General features: G+C 37.0%; 1 protein-coding gene across 1 annotated transcript in view; it reads right to left on the reverse strand.

The window, feature by feature from the left end:
- The window catches only part of SYNE1 (spectrin repeat containing nuclear envelope protein 1), a 286,213-nt gene that overhangs the window by 115,941 nt on the left and 156,172 nt on the right, over positions 1-14,100 (reverse strand). Inside the window, exons 70-79 of the mRNA XM_066315491.1 lie at positions 13,700-13,876; positions 12,709-12,855; positions 11,485-11,610; positions 9,831-10,007; positions 7,902-8,167; positions 4,984-7,144; positions 4,466-4,803; positions 3,708-3,852; positions 2,511-2,729; positions 1,396-1,658 (exon numbers count right to left, since the gene is read on the reverse strand). Coding sequence (XP_066171588.1) covers positions 1,396-1,658; positions 2,511-2,729; positions 3,708-3,852; positions 4,466-4,803; positions 4,984-7,144; positions 7,902-8,167; positions 9,831-10,007; positions 11,485-11,610; positions 12,709-12,855; positions 13,700-13,876 — 4,019 coding nt within the window. The remainder of the gene's footprint in view (positions 1-1,395; positions 1,659-2,510; positions 2,730-3,707; positions 3,853-4,465; positions 4,804-4,983; positions 7,145-7,901; positions 8,168-9,830; positions 10,008-11,484; positions 11,611-12,708; positions 12,856-13,699; positions 13,877-14,100) is intronic.

Genomic DNA, 14,100 nt, shown 5'->3' on the forward strand with positions numbered 1-14,100 from the left:
AATTTTTCATGTCCATTCTTTGATTTTACATGTTTGGACATCAAGTATGCAATTCTTTTGAAAAAATGCAAATGTATAGAATAGACATTCTACATCTGAGCTCAACATCACAGATTGCCCTCACTGTCAGTAGAGGAAACAGGCAATTGCAGGGCATGAATTGGGATTATTCATTGTCATTCTAAAAGAAACTTCTAAAATAGGTCAGAAAAAGTGTATCTTACACTTGTTTATTTCTCTGCACTAATTAGAGAGCAAGACTTGAACTGCTCTGATATTGATATCTAGAATGTAAAATAACATGAGATAAATTCCACTCCTATTGATGGGATTTGCATTGGCATAATACTTGGGGTAAGTTATAGATCAAGCATCTGAACACAGCCTATTTCCACACTTGGCAGAATTTCTGCACTTTCCTCAAGAACTTGGATCTCCTGTAAAAAATAACACCTCTGTGAAAGTTCTATTGGACTGCTTGTAGCTCTTACACATGTGACATGGATCTTTGATATTCCCATAATTCATACATGTTTCCATAACCTTGCATAGATGAATCATGCCTTATTTACATGAGCAGGACATCATCACAGACTCTGTATCTTAATAGACCCTACATCTTAGAAACCGATTTCAAGTAAGTGAAAAATGGAATCAAAAAATTACTTACACTGACACATTTTCTAATGGGATTGCTATTCTACTATAGTTATTTATACACACACACAATAAACTGCACAGGCTTGGTGCCAGGTTTACAGTTTTGTCATTTTTCATTTCTCTTTGTCTTCCCACCATGGAGATCCATTTAACAGTATCTTAGAGTAGTTATGAGGCAGGTATATGTCTTAAAATTTAACATAAAACTTCCTGTTTTCTACATGACAGGGAGATATTTTAGATTTAGATAAACATTTGCATAGCCTCAAGGTGAAAAGTTGTATTTTGTTTGCATATGCTCTACATTCCCCTGCAAATGTCATACAGGATCTACTTTTGGTACCTAAGTGCTTCAAACACGAGAAACAAAGTGATAAACTAATCAAAAGAAGACACAAAAAGATTAACAATCACTGTTAATGTGAGAAGCAATGGAAGTGTTTAAAAACAATTATAACTTTATTGCAGTCTATGCAGCTTTTATGTAAGTTAGTACTACTATGCAAGGCAAGAAATACATATTCTAAAAAGCATACTCTTTCTGATGGAAATAAAAGATAATGGCAAGAAAGTTATTTCAAATTTAATTAAAAGTAATTTTAAATTAAAAAATAATAATAGCTAATATTTATTTAGGTATGTTAATTGTTAATGATATAAAAATTATATATAAGCTCTTAATGATGAATTATAAGGTACCATTTTTCTGGTAAATCTTTTAAGATATTTCCTTACTTGTGGCAACGATCTTGCATTGCTTTGATTTCTTGCATAACTGGTAGTTCCTTCTGAGATGGAGGCTTTACTTCCACATCCTGAAGCATGCTAACAGCGTGCTGTTTGAGAAGGCCCAAAGATGACAGCTGGTGGTCCACCTCCAGCAGGAAACTGCCGTGGTAATCCAGGAGTTCCAGGAGCTCTGTCTTGGATGCCTTTTCCACTGAGCTTTCTGGTAAGCGAGCTTGTAGCTGATCTATAGCTATGGTGGCTTTCTGAATCTATGGAAAGACATGCAGTCTTGTCAATAATAAAATTACAAAGGAAGCTAGTACAACTGACACTGAAAGGTGCTAGACCCAGTGCTGTACATTTAGATTCTATAAAACTGCTGTGGTACAGGGCTCGTGCTCTGCTGTGCCAGATCTCTTCCTATTCAGGGGATTAGGACTTGCTAAGGGACTTTTTTTTTGTCCAGTTATGGGTGTCTTCTTATAATCTTTAGCATTTATTATATTTATTGCTATAGGAACTAGAGCTCTACCCTGGGGCACAGTCATATTTGGCACAAGGTATGAACTTAACAAAATGATTATTCTCATTCTTAGACAACTTCCTATCTGGGCATAAATAATGGACAATGACAGATAAAAAGAGTCAGGTAGACAAGGGGAAAAAAGAGACATGATCAATGAGCAGTGACAGGCACTATCATCAGTGTTTATGCTTAAAAGGAGCAAATTCATATTCTTCAGGGGAATAAAAAGAAGAAAAAATAATGAAAAAAGAGAGAAGAAAGAGAAGAAGAGAGAAGGAAAAAAAGAGGTTAACATAATATAGAACAGAACATCTGAGGAAAGGAAACAGAGAAGAATCTAAAGAGCCACCAGAAACCAAAACAACTCTGTATGTATTTTACATGTATGTATAGAGAAGAACAGTCCAAATGTGGGAGGAAATTATTCTAAACCTGGATCCTTCATAGCTGTGATTTTCTAACCTGAGGAAAAGAATCAGTTATTCCTGCTACCAGTTTTTTCTACTGCCAGATGATTAATAAGGATAATTACATCACTCAGCATAAAGAGTGAAAACCTATGTACAAGGGAGGATTTACTAAGACTAGAATTTACCTTATCATTAAAACTCTTCCATTCCTGCACTGCATCTTCCAAAATTTTCTCTTGTTCCTGGGCTACATTCCGGAGCCGTGTCCAGCGCTGCCAAACTGTTGTCATGGATCTACTTATAGATGCCTTACTGGCATCATTGCTGATTTTTTCCAGCTGCGAAGCCTTTTCTTCTAAGGCTGTGATTTTCTCATGGAAAGAATTCACTATGGACACGAGACTCTGAAAAGGCAAAAATAAGCACTGTTTTCCTTTTCCACAAGACAATTCATTAGTATTCAACATGCAGGTAGGTGAACCACCCCCATCCACTGCAGATGAGGAGGAGGTATTGTATTTCAAGTGAGGTAGCTAAGTCTCACTTTACTTCTCATAGGCAATATATTAGCTACAGCTGCTTGGTCCAAAATGCAAGCTTCTAGAAGCAGCAGAAATATGGTATAATCATCTTTTCTCTTCCTTAACAGCACCTCAAAAGGGATGAAAATAAGCATTCAGGGTCCTTCTCGCAACTAAGACTGACTTCTAAACAGTCTAAAAATTAAAGAAGCAATTCAGGTGTTTAAGTGTACATTTATGTCCTGTTTACCTTTAACAACATTTTAAATGCCCAAGGATTTGAGGACACTGTCATGAACCTGGGCAGACATGACATTACTCTTAGATTTCACAAGACCCAGCTGGCAGCATGTCTGAAGTGTCACTGACTGTCTATATTAAGGCAAATAACTAGTACCTTAAACACGAGCAATTAAGTTTTTTTAAGCTACAGTTCTTCCTTTTAGACTAAACAAGGGTTAATATTAAACTCCAACTTTTCCTGACCTATTAAAACTGTGCCATGACCAAAAGTAGATGGATGTTTCTGTTGATCTGAGTTGCTTGAAGGGTGTGTAATTTTGGGGCTTACAGACCTACAGCTTTTAGGAACCTCCTGACTATTTGCACTTCCCTACAGTCATAGGCACACAGACAGACAACAAGCTGAAAAGTGATTAAAGGTATGTGTCTTGGTCACCCCACAAATAAAATGTGTGTTTTTCACAGCACTAAACATGTCTTGGTGCGTTATGACACAGTTAAGTGCTACAGGTAAAGATCTAAAAAGTCAAATTCATGTTACCACAGGTAGGGACCTACATATTATACATTCATTTTCACTTGAAAGAGAAGGATTTCATACAATTATCGGTACCTTACCTTATGCGTCAGCAATTTCTCTTCTGCCTCCTGAGAAGAAGCAGCTTTAGCTACTGAGAATTCAGATAATTTTTTCTCAGCATCATTCATCACTTCAATCACCTTCTGTCTTGATGTCTGGTACTCCTGCCACTCAGAAGCACACCTTAAACAAATACAGTTCCAGAAATAACAACTTAATGCTATATAAAAACATTTGAAAATCAGAAATATTATTGCACCTAGTTTTCAATGCAACTGCTTAGTTTTGTTGTTACACAGTATTTTCCAAGAAAATAAAGATTACTGGGAAACAGCATAAATAGAAGCATATGCTCCTGATTCTCAGCTATGCCTTACAGAGACTACTTACGTTGTGGTTTAAACTTACCCAAACTTACGGAATTCAGAACATTCAGGAATAATGAGAAACATAGTTAAGTTTGTTGAAAAGATATTTCCTTTTAGTTCAAAATGTCTGCGTCAATTTCACTTCATTTGCATGTCTTGTGTCAGTTGAAATATAGAATAATTATTCCCTACTCTTCTTCTCTGTGTTGTTCCAAGCTTAATATATTTCTACCAGAGCTTCTTTTAAGATAAAACAACTAGTCAGTCAAGGGCAAAAGAGAAAGCAGAATTCAAGAGCTCTGACCACTTCTCTCAAAAGTGGCACAAATGTTTTAAAACTTCAATTAATGTTCTGATTCTTTCATTCATTACCTACAAGATCATCTTAAAATGAAGGAAGAGAAGGGGAAAAAATAAAAAGACTATACCTTTGTAACTGCTCTTGCTGGGTTTTGGCTTCTTGCTCTGTCCCTTTGGCCTTTCCCTCCAATGCAGCTACATTCTGCACCAGCTGTTCGCTTGCTGTGGCTTGTAGAAAGGGCTCTATCTCAGACACAAGGCCTTGCAACTCTTTTAAATGGTCATTAAACTGACTTTCTGTGCTGAAAAATTCAACATGGTTCCTTAGATTCTCCTCAGAGTTCTCAACATCTAGACCATTTCTTGCTAACTGTAGAAGTTCCTGAGCATCTTCCAGCCAGTCATTTGCTATCTGCATCACTTGGTAGTACCTTTGGCAGAGGCTATATGCTTTATTCAACGTAGCCTGAAATAAAAGGCAGAGTCACAAACATAAAATCACAGTAGCTTGTGTAATTAAAAAAAAAAACACCAAAATTAGGATTACTAAAATGAGTAATTTTGTGATGATTACAAAGATCAAGCCACAGTGCCATCTCTTTCAGCTTTGTGACAAAGAAACTAATGATGGTTTGGGTTGACTAACCTGTCTTACATGGATAGCGTCTTGAACTTCACCATCCAGTTCTGTCAGCTCAGCAAGAGTGTTTTCCAGGTCAGCAGGTATCAGCTCCTTTGCTTTCATATAGCGCTCTTTCTCTTTATTGCTCAGTGCATTCATTATTCTGAGGCTTGATTGCACTTCTTCCTGATATATCTGAACCTTTCTGATTTCTTCTTGGATGTTCTGCAGTTTGAGGTCTAAACTTAATGTTCCATTAAGTTCTGTTTTTACCCACCTCAACCAGTCGAGTGAGCGGCAGATTTCTGTCTTGAAGTCAATGCTCTGCACAAGTCTGTTCTCACACTCCATCACCATGTCGACAATGGCAGAATGCAAAGACTTCAGCTTCTCTTGCCAAGCCTGGACCTGGTGATTTGTTGTCTCATATGCAGATGAGTCAACCTGAGAAGAAAGGGCTTCTAGATGTTCAGTTATTCGCTTCAGAAGACTTCCTGAGTCTTGCAAGCTCCCCACCAGAGAATGGTATATTTTCAACTTTTCTTCTATTGGAAGAGTTTCTTCATTCACCTTCACCTGCTCCTTTTTCACTGTCTCTAGCTGTGCCTCAAACTGCATACACATCTTCTCATGTTCCTGGCATGCTTCTATTGTGTCTTCCAACAGGTTGATTTTCTGTTCTATTTGCCTCTTCAACTTGTGATATAGTGTGGCAAGTTTTAACATCTCATCTGGCTGCCAGGGCTGGCCAGTGCTTCGAAAAGCCTCCTTCTTCTGGTTCAGTTCATCCACTGCTGCAGCAAGGCTCATGGCTTCGCCTAAGAGATCTCTGTAGGCTTGCTGGAGTGACACAGCTTCTTTGGCTGAAACAGCAGCTGGAGCTTTGTCCATGTTAATAAACTGGTCTTCTAGCTCAGTCAGAGCTTTACTCGTCAACTCAATCAAAGAGGCATACTCTTTTCTGGCACAAATTGCTTCCTGAACCTTATATAATTTTTCTTTTGCCAGAGCAGTGACAATATTGAATTGCTGAGGGAGACTATTAAGTTTTTCATCTAGATAAGAATGATCCACTTCATTAAGTGATGGTAGGACTTCTTGGCCATCTCTTTGCAGTGTAAGCAGCAGATTTTCATATTCTGGAGATTGCTCAAGAATCTGTTGATATTTTGCCAACTGGCTGTATAACTCAGTGTTAGAATTCATTACATTGACTTCTGGGAATGTGACAATATCAGCTTGTTTTAGCCAATGGCAAACTTTATCCAAATCCTCTTTGAAATATTTCCTGGAAACCATATTTTTCTCCAGTTCTAACAATCTCTGGTTACACTTTTGTAAAACAGTGTCATACACATTCTGTAGTTCTTGCAGTTTACCTAACACCTCACTCTTTTCTTGATTTGTTGCTTCTTTCATTAAGTCCCTTCCTTGAGCCCACAACCCTGTGACCTCATTTTGATAGGCCTTCAGATTAGCCTGGGTATTCTTACAAGTCCTGATCTGTTTATTCACATCTTCTGGCAAAAGACAAATATGTTCTGGAAACATCACCTTCTTTTCATGCTGGTGAATTTGGTTTGTAGCCTGAAAAACTGCCATAAGAAACTGGGTCTTTTCAGACAGTGCTTTATTCAGGTGTTTTCTCCTCTGGCCAACCAGATCGCTGAGACAAGCCACGTGGTGCTGTGCATCAGACACCGTTTTCTGCAGTTCTTGCCTTTCATTGAGCCCTAGGTTGGTCATCACCCTGTCAGCATCCTTCACAAGCATCTTCAGAACAAGCTGTTTGGCTTCAAGCTCACTGCAAATGGTGAGGTGATCCATGAGAAGACTCTGAGCCATATCTGGAGGAGGACTCTGTTTAAGAGCCTCTGAGACACTAGGTTGCTGTTCCTCTGCCCATTCCATTAGTTCCTGAAATTTGGAATGCACCAAGCTGAACTCTTCTAAGGTTGAAACAGAAACTTGAATTTTCCGTTTAACAAGGTCTTCCAGCTGAGTCCAGCGCTGTTCAAAATGACTGAATTGCTCCTTTACTAATTCTTTGTCATCAAGATTCAAATGTTCTATCATCTTCTGCTTCTGATCTTTCAAATCTTCCAGAGCAAATCTCCTTTCCTGTAGTGCAATTGCCAGTTTTTGCAAAGCTTCAAGGTGCACATTTGTACTTTCAGCATCAGATCTGTTATCAAAAAGGACAGGACAGAAAGGAGTTATTAGATCCTATTTCAGCACAGGCTTTTAAGAGAGGTCAGGATTAATTATAAGCCCACAACATACTGAAATCAGTATGATATACAGACCTACAGTTTTCAGATTCACTTGAAGGTAGCAGCCTTGAACACTAATTAAAATCTTTACAAATTTATTAGTTTCCCTTTCACCTGCTCTATGGTCATCAGGCTGCCCATACATATTTACATGAGTACAGACCATACTGACTATATTGCATATATGAACAACAAGTATTGAGGTTGAAGTGAATCTTATTCCGTGACAGTGAACAGGAGCAGCAATACACTCACAGTTTTACTCACAGCTGGTATGCTTATCCTATGCAAAGCAGTTGCAAATATTTAAAAGTAGTTACTAAGCTTTAATATATTAGTCTTATAACACCATATCACAATGAAAATGAACCAGTGAATGTGGTGATTCATGAATCATCACAAATGAAAGAGTTCAAATGAAAGAGTCAGCATTCTTGAAATATCAGGAAATGCTATATCCTGAGAGAGGATCAATCAGTACTTGACTTAAAGACAAACACTGAAGATCTGTCTCTCAAACTCTCTTTATCTCAATAGAAATTATTAAGGGAGGTGTGCTTTTAATTATGCAAAAAGGGATTTTTAGTGGCTCCCACTTAGGGACACTGTGTAAACAGCTCTTTTAGCATATATGCCCAGTTTGCTTTGTGGATGTGACTCCTTTCTTACCGAGCCAGGTTGTCCCACTCTTTTGTGAGCTTTTCCAGGAAAACTTCAACGACATTCATGCGATCATGGTAATCCCTTGTCCTCTGCAGATCCTCCTCCCTCTGCATGAGCAAACTATGTGCCTGAAGGCAGAGGTCCAGCCACTGGTTGCTCAGTTCTTCTATTTCCTTGTGTTCAGGTGATTCCTGTCCTTGGGTTAGCTTGTTCATTTTCTCAGACACAGAGGTGAGAGCTGACTGCTTAGTCTGCAACTTCTGACTGAATTCCTGAAAAAGATACAAGTGAAACCCAATATAATAATATGCATTCAAAATTATAAAATGGAATTTAAATAAAATCTCTGAAATGAATAAATTGTATTTCGACTAATTATATGCCCAGGCAAGTGCCCTGCAGATGTAAATTAGAAGAAGTGTTTTCACTCCTCTCCAAACCCTCCTCCCCATCTTCTCACGTGAAGACAAGTTGGTAAAGGATGTTAAAACAAACCAGAGGAGTTTCCAAGTGCCAGTGATAAACAGAATTTGTGATTGAGTCACATCCTGTTGTCCAGGCTTCTGAACTAGCACAGCTCCCACCATACACTAAAACATGCACGGTAGTCTCGAATCTCACAAGAAAAATTCATTTTACCATTACCATTACTAGGTTATTTTTTTTCCTTTCTCATTAGTGACTAAAAATAGGAAGCAGAGTCCATGAGTCAGTGAGCCTCCATATCTAAACTCAGTATTGTTCCTACTGTAACAGCAACCATTAACACTGTCATTATTGAAACGAAACCATGGATTACCTAGGTATGATTGCTATCTGAGCTAATAACTAGTAACTGGAAGAGTTCATCTGCATACACATCCTACCAAATAAAAAGTCAGAGAGATCCAAAAAAGAAGAATACACAATATATGGACAACTAAAACTAACCAAATATTTTGCAGCCCTTACACATCAGGGTAAATATAATCTTTTCCTGAATTCCAGTTCCAGTAACTACAACTAAACAAGCATGCCCATCTCCAGCCCTTCCTCATTCCTCTTCATGGCTTCAAATGGGGGCATATTATTAGAAAAAGCACACCTTGTGCCACATTTACCAGTACAGTGTGTGTCTCCCTTTCATTATAATCCAAAGTTACTGACTGAAAGAGTGAAGAAATAGAGACTTTTTTCTTCTTCCTGGATTCTAATGATAGCTGGTATAACAGCTTTCAGTCCAGATTGTGCTGAGGCATCTTCAAAGGCTTTGACTTTGTTCCAAAGTGTGAGTAGAAGTGGAGAGGAAGTGCTGTTTACTTTTTCACTTAACTCTTGGCACATCAAAAAAAGAATACAAGAAAAGTCTAGACAAAAAATGCAAAATCTGCATATTTAATCATTTATTAAGGAAACTATCTTTTTGTTAAATAACTGGTCATGATGTGCACAGAATGGTCATAAAATGTCTCTCTTCTGGAATGAATGAGAGAAGGTATGAAGGCATTTGTCTCATTAATTGAATTGTGTTTCTGTCATATGTCTCCTTAGAGATCAGCAACATCAAATAGTTTTGTTGACTAATTTTGAAATACTTCTAAACTATTTAAAAGCATGGAAATCAAAGAATTCAGCAAGCACAATTTGCAAATCTTATCTTCAGGTCCACTATCATCAGCATTTAGCCTACTCTAAAACCAAAGGCAAATCAGATCAGTAGGCTGAAAGTTGTCGACTATTACAAAAAACAAAGCCAGAAAAATACTGAAGTATTTCTGCTCTCTGGATCACCCTGCAGCATCAACAAGGAAACAATCTTTCCTCTATATTCTCTGCTCTTGCTTAGAGCTTATTAGAGATGATCCAGTATGTGTGCATAATACAGATCTTAAAATAGTATCAGCCACAGGACAAACTTCTTCTTTACCTTCTGTTCTTAACCCAAAGTTTCCTTACCTTTACCTGAAGAACCATATTCTGGGCAATATTTAGCTCCAACTCTGCCCGTCTCCTTTTTAAATTCTGTAGTTGTTGATCTGCATCCTGGAAGTATATCCAGAGCTCAGCCTTCAACTGTTTGATCTCTTCCCAACCTTGAGACAAGTACTGTGAGTGCATTATTTGTTGCTCAATCTAAAGAAAAGAAATGAAAAAGAGTAGGAATGCTTTAATGCATCTGTTTTTGCAAAAGAGAGGATGAATACCAGTCTTCCTCTGAGTACAATACTGTACTAAAGCAATTTCTGCACCAGGTTCTGAAAGGGCTAATATTATCCACAAAAAGAGTCTTAACCTTCAAAAGTCACAAAAATTGTACCTATCAAAGGAAATCTGTGTGGAAACAACAACAATAACAAAAAAAAAAAGTTATCATTCACCTCTGAGAGAATCAAATAAATTCATGAATATATTTCAATGCTCCCTGTCTTCTGTTAAAGTTTAAATTAATTGCATAGTTTAGTCTACAGCATGCCAAGAATATTGTTAGAGTACACCTTACATAAAAGTTTCAACTAAACACTTTCATTTAATTTGCTTAGCCCAGTTATTTTGCCTTTTTGCCTCTTCTAAAATGCCAATAAGAAGAATGCTTACCAGATCTGAGCCCATCAATCCTCTTACACCAACAGTGACACAGCTGCTTTTGCTCTAAATACAGCAGTCGGGTGCCTTTAAGATTTAGACACTCAACCAGCTTTAGTATATCTCAGCACTATACCATCTGTGATTTCTTAAAACCGTTTCACTGCTTTGTATATCAAAGGAGAATCTTATTCTGATGTCTGGGGTGTTTTTCAGCTATTCAGTTCTTGGACTGCCATGTCTTTAGGGGTTACCTGGATTTGTACAATTCCCTTCTCTGGTATGGAATACTGTTATTGTATGTATTTGATTTTTACTCTTGTTAGAAGTAGTTTCAAAACTTTGGCTGTGTGTCTGTGTAAGAGACTAAATATTTCGTGTTTACAACAAGAGGAATGCTCATAATTCTTCTTTTCCAATAACTTAAGTTTATTGTTCTATTTTAAATGAAAGCATTAAGTGACTTGAAAACTTAAAATTGAAGAACACTTCGATAAATTAATATGCTGAAATAGAAGCACTTTGATTTATTAACTGAAACATCTTATTTTTTAAGATTATTATTATATTATTAATCTATTAATATAAGACAATATGAACATCAGTTTATTGTTGAATAAATAACAACAATAAAATATGTCTCAGATTTAATAAAATACAGAGAAGATTAGACTGAATTGTGTTTTTTGAAAACATAACTTGAATAAAGTTTTCTTCCACAGAACCTTATTTCTGTGGCTTTAGACCAACATCTTGTAACATTGTCTAAGTACCTTTAGCAACTTCAGTTGTGTGTCTTTTTATTAGTACCAGGATGGCAATGTATGGATTTAAAAATTAAAAAAAAATTAAAAAAATGAAGCAGAAAGAGAAAACTATTTGACTATCTCTAAAGAAATACTTAAGATGAAAGTAAGATGACATTTCTTTAAACCTTTACCCAATATGACCTTTTTAAAAGGGAACAGATCAAGGCGGTTAAAGCTCTAAATAGGATTAAAAGTGGGTTGTTGTGGTTATCTAGTACCGTTTGTTTTGTTTGTTGTATATCTGCTGCTGTACTCTTCACTGCGGCATCTGACAGATCACACATGGAGCACAGAAGATCCAAGTACGTATTGGCCTGCTCCTGCAGAGCCCGGAAATGTTTAACCTGAGGGAAGACAATTCAAAAAATAAACCCTGAGACTGTGGAAATAATATCTTGTTTTATTACAATTGTACATTTTAGTATTTTTAGTTTATCTTCTTATTTTTTCAATAAAATTAAATGTAGAAATACATTTTTTTTTTTTTTTTTTTAGGTAAGGTAGGTATGTTATAATTATGGAAAGGAATAAGCCTTAAAACCTTGATTATTATCCAACTACCAAAGCACTCAGAGACATATGGATTAGCTAGCTTATTTCTTGGATAGAAACACGCAGTCTCAACAAGGGGACAGAATTTCTCAATGTGAATGGGAACCAGAGCTTTCTGGGAATATCAATGTGTCCTGCTCCTACAGCTATACAATTTTCCAGTATCTGACAGATCATATGAAATTCAACTTAGTGGCACTTGGGTGCTGCTCTCCCTGTGTCACACCCTGCTTGCACTGCCCTTGTAGTATTTCTGCCATCTCTAGTATCTCAAGGTCTCTATTAATCGAGACGATGGATGAGACTGCTCTGAATTCCAGCATTTTTTGCACATACAAGTTTAATTTAAAACCAAGTTACAAATCCAGTGTAAAACTCATTGTCCCTAAGAATAGTCAGGAGGCAATGGCAGAAGTCTTAATGGTCAATGCAGGCTACAGGCAGTTCTATGCTCTTAGATTGAAAAATTGTTTTAATTGCCTGATAATCGACTCTGTGTCCATGGTAGCGTGAAAACAGGTCTCATAAGGAACGTAGTAGACAGATGGGCAATTGGACAAGCAGAAAGACATAACCCCTCTGCCAAACACATCTATGCTAACCTCTCCATCTGCTAAACACATCTATGGAGTATCTGAGCAGATTTATCTAACCAGCAAACATTTTTCAAGTAACATGCTTCTAAGCATTAAGCAGAGCTAGCAAAAGCCCTCTTTGGTTTTTCACCTATTTTTTGCATTCCAGGCATTCCTTTTGGGGCTGGGAATGAACATTGAGGCTACAGAGCTTTCTGAGAAGGTTAGAAAATATCTAATTTCTAGAAATTTAAATCTCTATATGAACTCACTTTATTAAGAATAACTGAGCTTTTTCAAGTGCTAAACTTTTACCTGTTTAACTGCATCTGCCAGGCTGAAAGGTGTCCAAGTAGTTGGCTTTAGATCTGACTGCACTGTAGACAGCCAAGTCTGGCACTGTTGGAGAGTATCCTGATGATTAACATGCTTCTGGAGCTCATGTTCCAAAGTCTGGTACACCTTAACAAAACATTTTGTCAGTTTATCACATTTTCAAATACCACCATTTTCTCTCTTTTCCTACCTTGAAAACTGCCAATAAACAGAATTATTAGGACTTTGATTATTTTAGTCCTTTTACATAAAAGTACCAAGGGCTGAAAGCTCATTAAACTCTCACTGCACCCAGCTAACATGTGAAGAAGATGGACAATATTTAATGCACAGCTTCTGAAAAGAGAAAATAGAGATGCAAATGAAGAGCATGCTCTCTTTTTTCTGTATCCAACATTTTTGCATTGACTTTGTATAATATTATTTTTAGTTTGGTTTTGGGTTGTTCTGTTTAGGCATTTTTGGGTTTTGTGTGGGTTGTTTTTTTTTTTGACTGCTGGCTGGACCTCCTAATGGGTTTAATAGAATGACCCAGCTGGCCCTTCTTAACTGCATATTCTGGTTTTAATGACAGAGACAGTATTTCCTAGCACATACTTGAGACCTGTTTATGTATTTATGCAAACTATCCACACTGACTGCAATTTGCTCCCTAGCTTTTGAAGTAGAAAATGTCCATTTTTTTTTGCTGCTGCCGCTGCTCAGAAGCTAGTGTAACATGAAGGTAGTGAGCATGTGGCAAGATTAAGATAAGAACTGATCAGCCCCTACTTTTGCAGGCTGCAAGACAACATTTAGATTGCAAGGAATTCAGCTGTAGCACAGGAATGATGAAGTGCTCAGTAACCTGTAGACTCAATCGAAATGAAAACAGTAGGAAGTGTTTTCTACCATGTATAGAAATAACTCATAGAAATAATAATGCACTTTATTTTTAAATGGCATAAAAAAATCTTTGAAACAAACTTACTCTTTGGGCTGTGCTACATATGGCAGAATAGCTGTCCCTTGTCCCCTGAAGATGGCTTTGTATATTTTGCTTAAATTTTGCTTGAAGATGTTCTGAGCATTGACTGATCAGGTAATCACCTTTACTCTTAAGGTTGTTCAAACGATCTTCAAATCCTGCAATTTCTTCCATGATAGCCTAAGAAACAGATAAAATGCTTTAGAAAAAATATACTGTGGCAAAGAACATTTTTTTTCTTCCTCCTTTTAATACTTTTCATCTTCAGATTTGGACAAAAAAATCAGACATGTGTTGTCATTGTCAAACTACTGGATGGCATGTTCATTGTAAAGTCATTGTAAAAAGTCTTTATATAGATATCCCACAGAAACAGCAGTAGCTCTGTCATGATGTGTATGCTC

This window comes from Sylvia atricapilla, chromosome 3, assembly GCF_009819655.1.
Source record: "Sylvia atricapilla isolate bSylAtr1 chromosome 3, bSylAtr1.pri, whole genome shotgun sequence".
NCBI classification, from domain to species: Eukaryota; Metazoa; Chordata; class Aves; order Passeriformes; family Sylviidae; genus Sylvia; species Sylvia atricapilla.